Source organism: Notechis scutatus, chromosome 1 (genome assembly GCF_049901735.1).
Source record: "Notechis scutatus isolate UNSWTSFEM ecotype Mainland chromosome 1, rNotScu1.2, whole genome shotgun sequence".
NCBI classification, from domain to species: domain Eukaryota; kingdom Metazoa; phylum Chordata; class Lepidosauria; order Squamata; family Elapidae; genus Notechis; species Notechis scutatus.
The window spans coordinates 167,322,240-167,340,828 of record NC_142009.1 but is presented as its reverse complement, the minus strand read 5'-3'; the positions used below and the strand labels follow the sequence as shown (position 1 = coordinate 167,340,828).

Sequence of the window (18,589 nt, the reverse complement as noted above, 5' to 3'; positions counted from 1 at the left end):
CTTTGCTTTCTTCAGAACTAGGGAGGGTCACTTCTGAGAGGCTTTCTATACTCCCATTCCTTCTGTGGGTTGAGAGGTCTCTTGTCACACTGTTGCCTGGGCTGCAATTTTATAAGTTCCATTTTAGATTTTGTGGTATTGCACTTAGTGGGCTGATAACCACTGGGACCTTCATGGCCAGTTTACACCATAGTCTTTCCTCTTTGCAACCACACTTAAGTCTTGTGTGTTATGAGCCAAGTCTTTATCAGTTTGTATTTGGAAATCTCAGAATATTTTACCCTACTCATTTTCAACTAGTTTTAAAATTCTACACTGAAAGTTTTCATTACTGACAAATGATGATTTTTACAGATCTTTCAATGAATCATTCTGTATTATATTGTTGTTTATAATCAGTTTGTGATCTTCCTGCCCACGCTGCGTATCTACTGTTTCATCTGCCTTTTTGCATACTCTGCACTTTGAATCATTTAATGACTTTTCAAAGGAAGCTTAAAAGGTGAAGAGGATATCATCTCAATCCCTCAAATCCTTGAATGAAGGAGGAGGATGGCATAATAAAGATCTGTCCTGAAAGAATCTGTTGTCTCTAAAATCATGAGTAAACAGGATTTGGAGTATAATCTTGGTAGTGGTGAAGAAATTGTAGATGTGTTTCTGTGCATATGTTAACTGAACCTTTTTTCCCTAGATCAAGGGTGTCAAACTCACGGCCCGTGGGTCAGATGTATCATGTGCTGGTCCTGCCCCTCCCTGGTTTAGCAAAGGGGGAAAAAGTCCCAATACGTCATGTGATGCTGCCATTATGACACAAGTTTGACAGCCCTGCCCTAGACGAATTTTACTTACACTAAATTAATTTGAAATTATTTCACCTCAGCTGCATTTTCTCAATAATACCAATATTTTATCTGTGTAAAATAAGTATGGTGTACAAGTTGTTGTAGGAATAAGATATAATGAAGTGTTTGTACTGACTTCAGAAGAGTCCTTAAAAGAGTAACATCTTCTACATGAACCTCATTTGCTTTGGATTATTATAAGGGGATGCTTTAAGTAGGACAGCAATGACGAGAAGAAAAGGAATCCTGATAGTCTAACTTACAGTACCACAAAGCCAATAAGTGTACATTTATTTATGAATCATTCCTTGCTGATGGAAACAGTATCAGACATAGAGTTCTCCATTACCTGGCACATAGGTAGGTAGGTAGTCCTTGACTTATGATCACAATTGAGCCCAAATTTTCCACTATTAAACATGACAGTTGTTAAATGAGTTTTTGCACCACTTTGTAAACTTTCTTGTCACAATTGTTAAGTGAACCACTGCAGTTGTTAAGTTAGTAACACAGTTGTTAATTGAATTTGGCTTCCCCATTGAATCTGCTTGTCAGAAAGTGATCACTTCTGGCTGTACCTCCCTCGTAGTTGGAGCGAGGTCCACAATCGTCCACGGCTTCATCCTGAGCTCTACTCGTTGGAGGGTCCCAACTGGGACCAGAACCACCCCGAAGGGGAGAAGAAAGGAGGACCACCTGACAGATACAGGAGAGTCGCATCTCTCCTCCATGGCAAAGAAAAACCCCTCTGAAGACGAGCTGTAGCAGTAGCCAAAATGGCTGCCATGAAGACGGGAGGCAATCTGAAAACCTAAGACTGTGCTGGAGCAAAGAAGCAGTGAATGGTGTGTGGACTGGGTGAAAATATGTTGAGCTACAAAAGGTAACTCCGATAAAAATAGCAGGAAAGAGATCTCAGAATTGGACTGGCGGAGATTTTAAAGTTAGAGAACAATTTGGGAAATATAAAGAATTTAATTTTTAAAACTTAAATAGAAGGGAAATAATTCAAAGAGAAAACTTTTATAAAAAAAGAATATGAAATTGGAATTGGTGACTGTACAGGATTTGGCATTGGATAGGCATTACTTAAAATGCTGAAATCAACTGTGAAAAAAAAAAGAAAATAATAGCTAACATTTGAAAACATTGGCAAATCTGATGAAGTTTAAAGAAACAGAAAAAAAGGTGGAAAGTGAAAACTAGAATAAGCGTGCCACCTGCTGTTAAAAAAAATCCCGTAGATCCCTTAAACTTTATGACCTATTTAAAGTGTGAATATAAAAGAATATAAAAGGAACTGTATTACAACAAGATCCTAGAAAATTGGAACATTAAAATTAAAACAGTGGAGGAATATATGAAGATACTACCCCTGGACTTTTGAAAAGTAATAGACTGGTTAAACTTGGGAAATGAAAAGGAGATTGGACTTATAGATCGAAGGAAAATGCTGGTTTAAATAAAGACTGCAGGACAATTGAATACTGGGACACAAAAATAAAATCAGCAAAATAAAAATGAGTGAAATATGAAAAGAAATAGTGTTGAAACTTCAAACTATAAAAGAAATGATAAACAGAAGCTTGGACTTATGGAATAAAATACAGAGCATGGAAGAAAATTCAGAAATGGTGATGCAAACTACAGAAGAACAATGCAGGAGGAGGAGGAGTTAAATAAAAGAGAAACAGGGCAAAGAGAGCAACAAATAAAACAAAAGGACAAAAAGGAAATCAAATTTAAAATGTTAATGATTGATGTAATAAATCAAGGGGAGAATATTTTGAAAGTAAAGTAACAGGAAAGGAAACTACAGAAAGAAGATTTGGAGAGGGTGGGGGTAAAACCAAATAACCAGAGAAAGAAACAGTGGAATGCAATAGCGAAAGGAGGAATGAGTAAGAGAAAAAATGATAGAAAATGGAATGCAAGCCAGGAAGAGAATAAGTAACATAGTAAGGAGTGTAAGAGATGATGGTTGAAGAAGGGAAGGATAAGGACTCCACATGAATGGGTGTTTTATTAGTTAAGATATGTAATTATTGATTTTGATAGATCTAAAATTAATCCTTATCATAAAATTATTATTAAAGATATATAAAATGTTAACTAGAATAAATCAAGGATTGACATTTAATTGGAATAAATATGGAAATAAGAATTTACTATAGGATTATTATTTAAGATATATAATTGTTTAAGGAATGTACAAGAAAACCAATATGATAGTATGGGGAAGGAAATGCCATGTGGAACCTGATGGAGAACATATATGTATATGGTAAAAGATAAAAATGATTACATTGTTATTAGAATATATAATTTGTTAAATGAAAAAAAAGATGGAAAGTATGATTTGTGTAATGTAATGAGATTAGAGAGGGACTTCGTTTTAAATATATAATGGTGGCAAAATTAATATGAAAAAGGGGATAAATACTGGATAATATAAATTAAGATGAATTTAGGAATGATTAATTGAATGATATAATTTGATAAAATTTGCAAATCTGATTATCACAAGAATACGTATAAAAATGATATTAAGAATGTAGAGATTGATATAAAGTAGCATATGAGAATAATGAATGAAAAAAATGGTAATAGGTAATAATATGAAATCAGATAAAAAGTTAATAGTTGGAATATGTAATTATGGTCATGTTTGCTTTAAAATGTTAAAGACCTGGAACCACACTGTTCACCCAAAGATGTATTTAAAGAAATAAAAATAAAAAATGTATTGAAAAAAGAAAGAAAGTGATCTCATGACAGTTGCCAAGTGTCTGAATTTTGATCATGTGACCGTGGAGATGTTACAACAGTGTGAAAAACGGTCCTAAATCACTTTTTTGAGTGTTATTGTAACTTCGAATGGTCACTAAACAAATGATTGTAACTTGAGGATTACCTGTGTTCCAGTGAATCTATTTTATTGAATGCCTCAGGAGATAGCTGCCCCTGATCTTAAAGTGTATATTCAGCTCTGGCAACCCCAGAAGTCGCTGTCCATGTATTGCTTAGATTCCAAGATCAAGTGCATCCATCTATTATAGCATTCACTGAAATAGATTTCACTAGAGAGGCATTAATGTGTCTTCTGATTAATTTATTGCTTTCTGGGTAATCACTTTCTATAGGGTTAGTATGGGGAGGGTACAGTAAAAATAGTATCTATTTGCAGTTTTTACCTTGGATTACCTAAGATTGCAAACTTATATCTCTATATATCTAGCATGCCTCTATATATTGATATTGTCTCTATATAAATATGGAATTCATGAGTAGAACTTTAGTAGTTGGAAGTCATTGAAGGCTGATCTCATAATTTCATGGTTTTTTTCTGTTTGCATTAATCTTATTTAATATTAAATTATATCATTCTCTAAGTGAGATCACAGTCACACAGTCCCTAAATTTGATATAAAAATGCAATACAAATAAATTACATCAGGATTTTAAAAAATTTAATTCCAAGTTACCTAACATTCAGAGTATCCAAAATATTGAATGTTTTGATGGTATTACAATAGAATCCAATTCTGTTGGTTATCTATGTCAAGATGCTTAGATATATTATTGGGGGGGGGGGGAGTTCTACCATAGATTTGTCAAGTTGTTTACATGAAGGAAGTAATGAGTCTTCTTTATTTCATAGTTTAGAAATATATTTAGCACATGCACTTAACTAATAACTGAATTACTCATTCCTTTTATTGTCTAATTTCTACCTTAACAGCTATTATAGTTGTTGCTAAGGAAACTGGTCCCTGCTGTGAAATTCTCCAAGAAGCATTTGAAATTTCCTCATATCGCAGCTGCAGTATAGCTAATTGCTTCATTGTCTTCTGCTCCTGTTCCTCATCTAAAACATGGCTAAATTGGCAGAAGAGAGGGGGGAAAAACCAGTATTTCTCTCTGGGCCAGCTGAATCTTTCCAGTATTTGACCGCTTTCAGAATATGTGATGGGACTGTCATTTTGAATCTACCTTTGCTGGTTTCAGCTGATAATTAAATGGATGGATGAATAACTGACTGACAGAGTCACCCAAGTATCACTCATATACTTTGGAGGAAACAAATATTCACCACTCTGCTGTTACGCAGTTCTTCCCCAAACTGGCTCTAGTAGGAGAATTATGCTGGGCAGAGAAAAATAACGCTGTTTCTCCCCATGCTTCTTGCCAAATATAAAGAGGCAATTCCCCTCCATCTTATACACTGTTATTCCACGCAGCTAGTTTGACCCACATTTTCTCTCCAGCTGTTTCTGGCTCTTTACTATTTCTTTAAAGATTTCATTGATACTTTTATAAATTACGGATGATAGTACTTTTCAGGATGGCAGCATTTACTGTAATCCGGATTTAGTTTCCTTTATGATTTCTCTTAATTTATAAATAAATAAGATAAAAAATGCTTAGTATTTATAACCTAAAGCAAACCACCAGAAAGTCTATGTTCCTTCATCAGCTTTTCCGAAAAATCACCAAATCTGATGTATGCTTGCAGAGAGCAAGCAATTCAACAGTATTTGCCTTTTTTTCCAATTAGTCTTTCATTAAGTGCTCTACCATTTATTATTTTTAAATATGGTAGATTTCTTGCTTACAGGATCTACAGCTGGAAAGCCTCCAAGAATTAATATGCCATTTTTTACTCTTTTATAGTCAGGGTGAACCACATCCCTATAAGCTATACAATAATCTATACAGTACTGTATATGTGAAATGTGGTAGAGCAGCATAGGGAATAAGCTTGTAATAGCATCAAATAAGTCTCTTCCCCCCTTTTGCTCAGAATTTATAGTTATATTCTAAAGCAGTGTTTTTTTCAGACTAGGCAACTTTAAGGTCTGTGGACCAATTCCCATGCTGGGTCTCAACAGGTCTTAGAGTTGCCAGGTTTGAAAAACGCAGTTATAAAGATACAAAGAAACTAGCAAGAGTAAGTAGTATGAAATTCATACCCACCTACCTTCTCATTGAATTTTACTAGATTTTCTTTTTAAATATCACTAAAATCCTTTTATATAATAAGAGCTAAGTAGCTACCTTCCCCAAATTTTATTTAATCATTGGATCCTGTGCTTATAAGATCCATTAGTACCAAATATCCTGGTTTTGTTTGGTAGCCATTGACAACAAAAAGAAAACGAAACAATAAAAATGTGTTTCTGCTGCATATGTTGCTAAAATGTCCCTCACAATAATGTTATAATTTGAATTTTAATTGATTAAAAATGGCAATTTATTTTGTTTTATTTGGATGGTTTATATTAAATAAGATTAAATAAAAATATAATATATTAAGAAACAAAACTGCTTCTCCAGTACCACTACAGCCAGCAACTTTCTCCCCATCTCTATTCTGATTTGGGTCATGAAACACCTCAGTTATTGGAAACTGGACATGGCTGCAAGGCCAAAGTTTGATAGTGGAATAAGTAACATCTTAGATAATTGCAACTAGTACCCAAAAGATATTTAGTGATTTGGGATTGCAAGAAGAAAATCAAGAAAATTGGAGCCTTTTGAAAGCCATGCTCATAATAACTCTAATGATGGTGACAGGAAAAACAGCTGCAGGTCATGACTGCTGCATGAGTTAGAGGCATAATATTTAGAATGAAAAACAAACAGAATCTGAAGAAACGGCAATGACTATTTTTATTATACTTGATACTGAGATCTGGAGGGGGGAGTGTACTGGCCTTGTACACTCTATTCAGTCTATTTATTATTTCTACTATCTCAACTGTTGTTACAAATTGTTTCTTCTCTTCTTAGTAGCCAATGCACTAAAAGAATGAGAGCCCACCACTGCAACAATTACGTAAATATTGGACTATTCACCACCACACACCCAATTTCTCTGCCAGTAAACAGAATTCTGAGGAGTTGCAGTTTGCTCAGGCTAACACAGTGGTATGTCTGCTGTGGGTTTGTTCAAGGCAGAATTTTCTGACAGTGGCAAGGACTGACAAATTTCTGTGGTATAGAATAAAGCTAAGGCTATTCTGCTAGATCATCCAAGGGGCAAAATGTTGATAGACAATAAATCCTCCCTGACACTTCTTTGTACACTTCCAAAACCATTCGCATCTTTTCCAATATTAAGCTCAACTTAAGAGAGTTTGAAAGTCCCTAGGGCTGAAAGTTCAGCAACAAATACATGCTGTAGAGAAGATTGGATGTATCTTTTTTTTTTTAAAGCAAATTTTATTAATTTTCAAAGACAATACACATACAAACAAAACATAAAACGTAAGAACATAGAACATCTTTTCTAAGAAGTACTTAACAAAACAAATAAAACATCTTATTTAAGTACAACATAATTCTAAATTATCACATTTCCATACAAACACAATTTAATATGCATCTTATGTATTCAACTTCATATCTTATTACTCTTTTTCCAACTTCTCACTGTTTCTTCCTTTACTTCTGTTCAATTTTATTCATTAAACTTATACTTTCATCTATTTCATATTACTATATTTCATATTATTACTGTTTCATATGTTCTTATCCAACATTATTAGTTCTCAATAAACAAACATAAACAAACAAAATATATAACATAAAGACATAAAACTTCTTTTTAGAAAGCGGCTTAACCCCGGGTTACAACTTTTTGTACAGACATAAATCAAATTCATGCTCACCTTATATACTATTTCATATCTTATTTAACATTCTATATTTTCCATATGTCTTCTCCCCTCTTTTCACTCTCTTAATTCTATTTTATTTATTTAATCTCAATTTAAATCATTATACTTGTATCTTTTTTCCGTTCTTTTTCAATTATCTATTTATCTTTTCTCTTTAATACAAACTTTTTCCTGTAATCACTGGTTGAAGTATGACAGAAGAAGGCCCTTGCCTTCTTCTTCCTCTTTTAACTTTTCAAATTCCATTTTCAATTCTTCAACAGATACCATTGTGAAAAAAAAAATTTAAGCAATCCAAATGTTTTTTTAGTCTTTCAAAAGATAATTTACAAAGTCAAAGTCAGCACAAACTGTTTCATTTAGCACTTTCTTCTTTTAATACTTTCTCTTCCTGGGATAGAATTCAATTACACAATTCCAAGGTAATTTTTGGAAGTTTTATTGCAATTTAATCTCTGATCTTATAAGCTCCAAGCAGTCTCCTTCAACAAATCTTGGTATAAATCATTTACCTCTCTTCCTTCCCACTTATAGCAAAAAGATTTTAATTTTTAAATGCCAGTGTTTAGAAATCTAATGTCCCCTTGGCTTTAATTTTCAAAATTAGTACCTTCTGCTGCCAAAGCGGGTATTTCCGATTTCCATCTGCTGTCTCCGTAGGGAAGGAAAGTGAGGAGAAAAAAAAGCTTTCCCTTTCACTTTCAACCGCAGCTTTGCGATCCTCTTGGGAACAATGTATCACTTAAGAGCCAAAGTTCCAGGGTATTTAGATGTTGCTTGTCGTCCCAGTTCAGCCAAAAGCTTTCACTTTCTCAACTTCCTCCTGCACAAAACTTGTCCGGCTGAGAAGTTCTTTGTGGCGGCCATTGCTGACTGCCGCTCCACCGCCTTTGGAAAAGGGAATTAAGCCGGCTGGGGAAGGAGGTTGTGATGCCCCCAGACCCCTGCCAGGATCTCCCCTCTCTTCAGTTATCCCTACAGGATAACTATAGCCTCCCAATCCAACTGGATCGAAGGCACTCCAGCAGCGAGTGTGGCAGGGATCGCGCACAAACACGAATTCCTGCCGCCTCCGAAGCCTGACAAACCGGAACACGAGAAGATTGGATGTATCAATTGGCTCCAGATCTTACCTCATCTCCAGTTGTCATATCCATGTTACAAACTTTATTAAAAGAAAAGAAAGCTTCAACATTTATTTCCAGCCATGCTCAGCAGAGTGTGAGATGATGGCTGTCAGTTTTTGATTGAGCATCTATCACTCAGCTTGATTGCAGTGGATGCCTTCCAGTGTGGGTTGCAACTGCAGCAACATACATTGCCAACTGATAAAGGAAGGAAGAGGTTAGATACTTTCAGGCATACATATGGGCATTTTATTTCGTTATGTATGACCCATTACCAAGCCTGTTTGCAAAGTATCATCACTTTCTCTGGGAGGACAAATGTCAAGTCATGTAGGTTTTCCAGGCAGAGACAGCATGCTTTGTTAAACAAGAAAGATTGCTTGTCATACTGTTAAATCGGCCTTGAAGGTAATAGTTATTTCTACTGAGTTGAAGCTAAATTCAGCATCAAGGACTCAACTTTTAACAATGGTGGATTTAAAAAAAAACCACAGCTGATATCCCTTGACAGGATAAAGAAATTAAAGAAATATCTTGTCTGCTGAACAGGGCCAGTTGCTAATAGTTGTTTTCCCAAACTAAATTGTTATTATAAGATATAATACCTTAGAAATTGCTATATGTAGGAATTGCTATGAAGAGAACAAACTGGTAAAATCACACCAAAGACTGGGAAAGATGATGGAGTATTGCAGAATGTTGCAGTGACTTGGTATAGAAGGGGATGTAGATTTCCTGGTTGGGAATGAGGAGGTAAGAGTTCCTACCAGTTGAAAATTACCCACTCTGCAGATCCAGAAAAATCTTTCTTTGCACCATTTGTATCTCAAACAGACAAGTTAATAGTTAAATGGCTTGTCTTCCCAAACCTGTGCAAATACAGTATAATGGCATTGTGGGGACACAAGGAGGTGGCACTAATCATAAACTGGACCAGGATTTTTAATTTTGATGTAAAAGGGATTTCAGGGAATAACTAGACACAAATGATCAGATAATCAAAAGCTGTTGCAAAATTCATGAATGAGTAAGGAATTGATGTTATTTGGGAACTCATAAAAGAATTAGATTTAATAGAATAATACTTTATCTTGAAAACATTTCATTGGCTGCCAATAGGCTTTGAAGCCCTGAATTGAGCTTTTGAGGATTGCTTTAAACCTCTGTATAGCTTGGGCCTGGATTTGTTTATATGTTTAACAGAGACAAGATGCTTTGGGTCCTCATCCTATAAAAGATCAGAGGAGACCCAGAAAATAACACTCATAGCTGTAGCTTCCTCTGTCTGGACTTCAAAGGTCAATTAATTCCCTACATTTTTAGTTTTCTGGAAATAAGTCATGATGTTAGGGTTACTAAGTATTATAGGGGAGGAAATTTTTTTCACTTTGAGTTTCTTTAAGGCAGGTATAAAAATAGAGGGAAATTTTTCTGTTCTCTCACTCTAAATCTAAAACGGCAATAACAAACACTTTTGCCAAGTTTTCTATAAATGTGGGAGATCCTTCTGATACTGAAACAAGAGTCTAAGGGAGGGGAGATTTTCCTGATCATTAGTATTAAAGTGAAAATCCAAAGTATTTTGTCACCTTAAACAAAGCATACTGGGGTCTTCTTCCTAAATAAAACCATAGTTAGTACGAGTAGTACATAGTTCGACAACTGAATCTGATTGAAATCTCTCTTCAATAGACAAATAACACAATTGGGCAAGATGGGTGGGTGATGGTAAAGATGTAACTAACGTATTTGATGAGATGGTTGACAGGTCACTTCATTCTAATACTAAGCAGCCATGCTTTTATTTAACCTTGAACCTGCCTGCATTCACTAACCAAATCCCAGAACCCTAAGAAAATGTATGTACATACTTTTTTAAATTAGCAATTAAGTCTATTCAGTACTAATTGCTCGATAGGGATAATGCTTTCCTTCCACAGATCAAGTTCTAAATAAAGAGTCTTCAATGTTGCTGAACAGCAGTTCCCAACAAGCAACAAATAGGAAGTGGAGTAATATCTGAAGGATTTAGGTTGTCCAGCTGAAGTACAAGTACTATTCCTCAACATTTTTAAGTCAAGCTAGTCATGGAGGCTAGAATTAATAATAATTATATGTGGAAATTTGACAGACAGGCAGACAGATGATTGGTAGATAGATAGATAGATAGATAGATAGATAGATAGATAGATAGATAGATAGATAGATAGATAGATAGATAGATAGATATAGACAGAGTGGTGGTTTTTTGAGAAACCAGCAGTCCTAAGTTAGCAAAATAGGGTAAGTTGAACATAATAAGTAAAGAGTGCAAAAGTGCTTTCAAAATTGCAACCTAGATCCAAAATAATTGTATGTCTTTCTTAATTGCTTCCTATATCATTAACATGCTTTTGTTTGTCTTGTTGCTAATCCTCCACCTGTCCCAGAAGAAGTATCTGCAAGAATAGTCCAAGTAGTAACTGCTGAAGCTGTGGCAGTTCTGAAAAGTGAACAGGAAAAAGAAGCTCAGCTCAAAGATCAGCCAGCGCAATTACCTTTAGGTAAAGCAAATGATCTTAGATGTTTGTTTGTGGTGTGTTAGAAAACAAGATGTTGAACTACAGCTTTCCCATTTTTAAAATTTGTGTAGTTTATTTCATTTTTAAAACCTGAGAGCTGACTCACTTAGAACTATTTTGCAGCTTTTTAGAAAAGGTAGAGTTATGTCACAGTCCAATTTTTGATGGCTTTGTATATGGATAATACAAACTTCAAAATAGGATATTTATTCCGTAAGTAATTTTTCAACTTTCCCAGTGATCAAAATAAGGGGGCAAAGGATAAAAAACCCAGTGGAATTAGTGATTAAAAAGTTAAATTGGAAGTGAGGAATCTAGGTTCAGGGCTCTGTTTGGTCATATTGCTTGTGCGGTTACTTTGGACCAATATACTGTAGTCTCACAGGCTTGTGAGAATAAGGTTTGGAGTCTCCATATGTAATGCCTTGAGTTCCTAAATGGAAAAAAATGGGATGTAAATGCTTCTGTATATAAATAACAAAGGTTGTACTGTTATACATATTCATGCACACTCATAAATCGATTGACTGCCAAATTTTAATCAATTCTCCAAACCTCTGCAAGTTTAAAAGAAAAACTTCCTGAGAGTTGGGGACTTGTCATAAATATTAAGAAAACAGAAAATAGAACAGGAATCAATTGAAACAGGTGTCTGCTTTCAGGAACAAAACATTTTTTGTGAGCAGAAAGCTGCAATCACATTCAATTAATTTTATGCTGAAACTTAAGCACACATTTAAGCTATCTGTCTGTCTGTTTATCTATCATTATCTATCTAAGGTGCTAACAAGAATAATAATTTATGAACAGAGATACCATTCCTTTATAAATAGTAGATTCATTTTCCTATGGATTCAGCTTTAATCTGCTTATTTTAACCATTGCTATATACATCACAGTTGTATGAATATTGCTAATATTCCTATATTACATAAACAAGAGTAAAAAGATGTGATACATTATTTTAAATCCTGTTTAAAAGTGGTTTATTCTGTAATGATGTAAACTGGTCAAAGAGATGCTTAAGTTTGTACTTGTTCATAAATGTACGAGTTTGAATGTCCTCTTATTTGAATTGAATTGATACGTGATTGTACAACATTAAAAACTCATGAGATTCAATTGAACTCATGAAATTCAATTTATTGGATGCAGACTCAAACAATGGAGTTTGACCGCAGTAGTATATTTGGGTTTCAGATTAATTAATAGATGTATTTTCTTTCTATTGTTTAATCACTAGCAGTTGAAGAGACAGCTAACCTGCCTCCTTCTCCACCCCCATCACCTGCGTCAGAGCAGACTGGAACCCTGGAAGAAGGTAAGAACTTCTTTGGGTTGCATTCACAACATAGGTGCATTTTTAAGAGGAGAAATCCAGGGACCCTGATGAAAGAGAAGGAGAGGTAGGAGGAAGATTCTTTAAGTCTTAACTTATTCATTGAATGGCTGGGGTTTCAGAAAATAACCAAAAGTATATAACAATGCAGGCTTAATATAAATTTGTATGTATATATGTGTGTGTGTGTGTGTGTGTGTGTGTGTGTACGTGCACATATATATTTAAGAAATATAAGTGAATATGAATTATGTGAATTTTCTTTTTATCCTATGTATATTGTAAAAGGCCATGCTAGTTTTCAAATTTCAATCAGAAAAAAAGTTCATTAGATGTATTCATACTGATCCTGTGGTGAATAATGTTCTTTAAAATGGGCTGTTCTATCCTATTACTAACCAAACCATTCTTTCAACATCTGAGCCAGGCAAGCTGCATAAAGACACAGGCTATCTAGCTGAAGAGGATGCTAAGGTTATATTTTAGCTATAAGAATGCTTATATTTCTAGAATTTTTGACAGATGAATTTGAGAGTTAAGTAGGTAGAATGTTTTTTTAACCTTTTATTACCACGTTGCTAAAAGTATTCTACACTGAATTTTTTCCTTTCCAACTTGTTTCCAGTCTATTTTTTAATACAAAACCTGTCTGGTATACTAAAACTGAAAAAGTGATTAGATTTTGAAATATTCTATTTGTTTCAGGTTTATATATAAAGAAGAAAGAAATAGAATTCTGTTTGCTTTACTGTATTTGCACTTATTCTGTGAAGATACGTTTACAAGGAACTTATAGATACAGGAATGTCATAGAGAAAGTAGTCGGCAAACCAAATTATCTTCTGTTTTTATATTTCATTTGGGATCAAATAATCTTGCAACTACTTTTCACTTTTGTATATCCATAAGCTAATTTATTTTTGTGACTAAGTCCATGTGGAGGGCATAAGGAATGGCTCTGAAGCACAAGAGGAAGAGTGGCTAGAAAGGCAACAATTGGATAAGAGGGTCTGGAAAGCAGGTCAAGAAATTAGTTTGAATAAATATCTCAGACAGACCCTTTGCTAATTCTCAGTAAGATAAAGTGAAGGAGAAGAAGCACAGTCATACTTGCAATATTTACTTACTATAAGTGTTACAATAAAAATAATACTGACCTATATGGCTTTGGTTCCTTAGGCTTGTCTAACTTGTAGGGCTAGCCGTTCATTGGAGGTAAGCTTGCTTTTATAGGTTTAAAATGTGAGGTTATGATGAAACTGTTATTTCTATTTCAGCCTCAAGTTCTCAAATTGTGGGCTTGCAAACAACATAGGTGGGGACTACATAATATTAAAGAACTGGTTGTGTTTGTGCAAGCACAAGGGGAGCACTGTCACAATTTGTTCTATGGGTCTAGTTGTCTGTCAAAATCATTCTTAGTTACAGAAGCACTGTGATTTCTAGCTGGTTTACTAACAGCTAGTGACTTCTGGTAGGGTGTGTGGCACTAAATCTGAAGTCTTTCGAATATCTATGGAAGTGCACATATTAGGAAGGGTCAGTATTCGTTAATTAACATTTGTTGGCAATAGAATGGGATAGGATATAAAATCAGTTATATTAACATAATTATACTAACCTACTCATTTGTAGAATTTTTTATCCAAGTTTTTAATCATGTTTATTACTATGGTTTTATTTATGTTTGTTTTTGTTATTTCATCAGTTATACATTTTAAATCACATTAATTTGAATGAATTATATGTGTCCCATTGAAATTAAGATGACTAATTTTGCTTCATTCATATTTCTTTTAAAAGAAACTTGTAATTGGATACTTTCACACCTATAGAGATCAATCTATATCTTTGTTGTCTTTTTTGAAAAAAAGAAACAAGTTTAAAAAATCATCTAAGCAATATCATTATTAGTTCTGTGTATAAGGTGGGATGCAAAATTTCAGTTTTGTCATGTCAAACAATGTTTGATGAGGTAAAGAATTGTTGCATTAGATAATATGCAAATTTCAATAATATGCAAATTTATCTTTAAATATATTGATTCATATTGATACTGATATTGCTAAACTAGAACTATTAATTGATAGTATTGATATTTCTATTATTATTTTACTTTAAAATGAGGGTGGATGCTGTTGAATGTCATTTCAGTTATCACTAAATTATCTTTCTTGCAGTTCCAGAAATTGTCCAAAAGAGAGCCAAGTGTGTATTGAATATATTAAATATAACCATGTTGGAAAAACACGTGTTACTCAATTAGCTCACATGGAAATGAATGACCTTTTCTCTACTATTATTTCCATGTACACTTAAATTATTACATAATTTCCTTTGGCTCAGTTTCTTATGCTAAAATACTATCTAAATTACTCCTTTGGCTCAAAGGAAGGGACCTTCTTTCTCTTGACATTTAATACAGTATGCCAAGTTATTGGTCGGTATTCAGATGAAACTTCAACTGTGACCATAAAATTGGCTTTGAAAAGTGCTGTGGCTTTTCCAATAATTTAAGTTTGTATAACCCTAAAGCTGATTAATCTCCAGGAGTTTTAAGACTCTCAAATGCCAAATGTAGTTTACTTAGTTTTTAAAAATGAAAATTCCTGGGTCATTGTGACTCAGTAGATGAAGTTGTTCCTAAGATTCCAACTAGTAACTTGAATTCATTATTTCTTTTTTAAAAAATATCTGTATACTGTAATAGTGAAAAGTTTGCTTGTAAAATTAAGTACAAGGTAAGAATATTTGTTAGGAACCATGGAGCTATAATTCAAATATATTCAGGCTGTGTTTTAAGATCATACCCATTCTCTACCTCAAGCTGCAAAAAAGCAGTCTATACATTTGTAATTTCTTTTCATTATGAATACATATTGAGCCATTTCCCAAAAATTCAAAATAAAAATAAAAAAATCAGCATGAGCACTTTTATTAGTTCTACTAGTACAGGCAGAAGGAAGTCCTGCTATATATAGCAGCAATTGCTCTTTGGTAGCTGTGCTAAATTTCAGCCAAGTTAGATTAAATTGTAGAGTTTGAGTTATGTAAGTGGTTGTTAATGTCCATATAAGCTAGTCCTCACAGTAGTAGTGCTGAAAGATAAATTTATTTCCAACAAACAGAGGAAGAAATCAAGCAATCTTTAAGACTTGGAAACCTTGGAACTCTTGTAAAAGTGCCAGAAACACTGACAGAAAAAAGGTACATACATGGAACACAAGTGAGTACATAAAATGGGTATAGTCATTCACCTTTAATATGTTCAAAAATAGATCCTCCCCATCTCTATTCAAACAGGATGTTAAAAAGTATTCTGCTTAAAAAGCATCTCCCATCTTCAGAATATATTTTAAAATTGTTTCCCTCAAATACAGTTCTTCCTTCTTTAACATGTATTTAAAATTCAACCTGGCAAATCTATCTCTCTTAAAAGAAATCAGCTGAAGGGCTGGAAGCTGCAGTGGTTTGTAATGCGGTAGCTGTGTGGGATTGGGACCATTGCCTGTCAGTGGTGGCACAATGCAGTGTTGCAGGCTAATTATGCTGATTGCCAGGAATTAAATTCTCACTGGCGCAAGGTTGAGTGAGCCTTCCATCCAGAGGTGGTATTCAGCCAGTTCAGACTGGTTCGGGAGACCTGGTATCAGAAATTTTGAGTAGTTTGAAGAACTGGCAAATACCACCTCTGGCTGGCCCCGCCTACCTGCCCCTTGTTTTTTAGCTCAGCTGATTCGCACAGCAGAGTGGATTGCCGCCCCTCAGCTGAGCTAACAAACAGCTAATCTCACCAGCGCTGACATTGAGGGCGGTCTTTGAGTGCTGCCCTGCGCAAAGCATGCTCTCATAGAACCAATCGCACCACCAGCTGGCCCCGCCCTCTCCACCCTATATATCTTGCCTTTTCACCACTAGCTAATCTCTGTGCCTTGCCTCCATGCCTCACCTGTTCTGCTCACCAAAGGTAAGCATGGCGCTTGCTCGCCCTTCGCCTTGGTCGGGGAACGTGTGATTCCCTGGTTTCGGCCTTGCCCCAGAGCCTCTGCCTGCTTGCTGTTTGCCTCGGCTGGGTTTGGGAACATGCCATTCCCTAGCTCCACCCTTGCCCCGGAGCCTCTGCTCGCTCGCTGTTCAACTTGACTGGGTCAGGGAACACGCCATTCCCTGGCTCTGGCCTTGTCCCAGGGCTCCACCCACATGCCTCTGCCCCCTCTGGTCTCAAACTATGGCCCCACAGGCCGAAGCAATTTATTCAGCCTGCAGCCTGCTGCACTAGGCCGAAGGGACATAGGGTGCGGGGGGGGGATGCAGGAGTGCTTTGGGAATGGACCAGACGGTTCTTCTTGCCTTTAAGAAGATCCATCCGGAAAGTGCTGCAGCAAAGATCTTGCAGCCACTTTTTCCATCCCTTGCCACCAAGGCTTTGCTTACGGAAATGCTCCATGTGTTCTGTGGATTGGTAGTTGCTTCTTTCTGCTGCTGCTCTTGCTGGGAGAGCAGACTGCAACTTAGCAGTTGTCAGTCACCACTTTGGGTCCTCTAAGTCCCATCCAGAAAGCGCTGCAGCTGAGAGAAACAACATTCAACATAGCTGCTGCTTCTCTGTGCTGCAATGCTTTCCGGATGGGACATAGAGGACCCAAAATGGCAGCTCACAGCTGCTAAATTGCAGTCTGCTCTCCCAGGAAGAGCAGCAGCGGAGAGAAGCAGCCACTGCCCTGGAGAGCAGAAATGGAGGGGAGCAGGCCCCAAAAGGTTGCTTTGTCATGTGGAAGCTGTGCGGGCGCGCATGTGCATGTGCTCATATTTTTGGTGAACCGGTGGTGGGTTTATTTGAAACCCACCACTGCTTCCATCCTTCTGAAGTCGGTGAAATAGAATTGAATAGAATGAATGAGCTGGAAGGGACCTTCTAGTCCAGACCCCTGCTCAAGCAGGAGAACCTATACTATTTAAGATAAGTAACTGTCTAGACCAGCGTTTGGCAACCAGTGAGCCGTGGCCCACTGGTGGGCCGCAAGAAAATTTTGGTGGGCCTCAGAGAAATCTCACCCCCAGAGCACCTCCCCAAAGCAATTAATCCAGGCTGCGCAGAAACACAAGGCTGCGCCACCCACATGGCCCATGGGAACCCTCCCCGCCCACTCACTCTTTAACCGGCAAACTTGCCTGCTAAATTGCTATTTTTCCTTTTTCCAACCATCAGCTGTTCTGCTGTGCCGGGAGATTTAGATTAACTAGGAAGCAGGAAATTGTTGGATTTCTTGCTTTCTAGCTAGTCTTTAGATCTTTGTCTCAAAAGGTCCAAAAGGTTGGCGGCCCCTGTAATAGATCATCATCATCATCATCAGAACTGCTGTTGTTTGATATGGGATGGATTTCCCCTACTTACTGTCAATTTCTGACAAAAATGTTCCTCTCCGTGTAAGTCAACTAAGATATCATTTGAACAGCTTACAATTGCGGGAAAAGATTTCTGTTGCTGAAACTCTGAAGATGAAGTCTGTCCTATCTGGACTGCGAAAATCCCAGCAATCAGCAAAGGAATATGGAAGATTCTCAATCTATGTTGGTCTGCTTTAAGATAACATTAATAACCTTGCCTGATCAATACAGGTAAATGATCCCCAAATCTCCATATTAATTTTATTGTTTAGTCATGTGACCACATCAGTGAGCAACAAAACATATTAAAACAGGAATAGGATATATAAAATCACAATAAAGAAAAATCTGCATTAATAAATTCGTAGAATTTCATTACACCAATCTATTCTAAATGTTCTATCTTTTGGATAATCTTTGATATGAAAGAGGGAGTCCTGCTGGTAATATGCATGTTCATTCTTTGGAAGAAATATGATAGCAATTCTGATTGTTTCAATATTTCTTAAATTTTAAAATATGGCCTTGCTTCAAAGTCAAGGTAACAGTGAAATAAGGTATTGTATATCTTCAGTAGCTTGAATGCCATCTATGTACAACCTTTCTGTGAAACCTCCCATTCCTTACCATGGAATCAAGCTGTTAG

General features: G+C 35.9%; 1 protein-coding gene across 27 annotated transcripts in view; it reads left to right on the top strand.

Annotated features, from left to right (window-relative positions):
- MAP2 (microtubule associated protein 2) overlaps positions 1-18,589 on the top strand; it is a 260,296-nt gene that overhangs the window by 186,664 nt on the left and 55,043 nt on the right. For 21 of the 27 annotated variants that reach the window (XM_087949428.1, XM_087949430.1, XM_087949429.1 and 18 more), the window contains 2 exons: positions 11,085-11,198; positions 12,460-12,537. In XM_087949428.1, coding sequence (XP_087805554.1) covers positions 11,085-11,198; positions 12,460-12,537 — 192 coding nt within the window. The remainder of the gene's footprint in view (positions 1-11,084; positions 11,199-12,459; positions 12,538-18,589) is intronic. The other 6 variants (XM_087949444.1, XM_087949437.1, XM_087949450.1 and 3 more) reach the window with 3 other exon arrangements.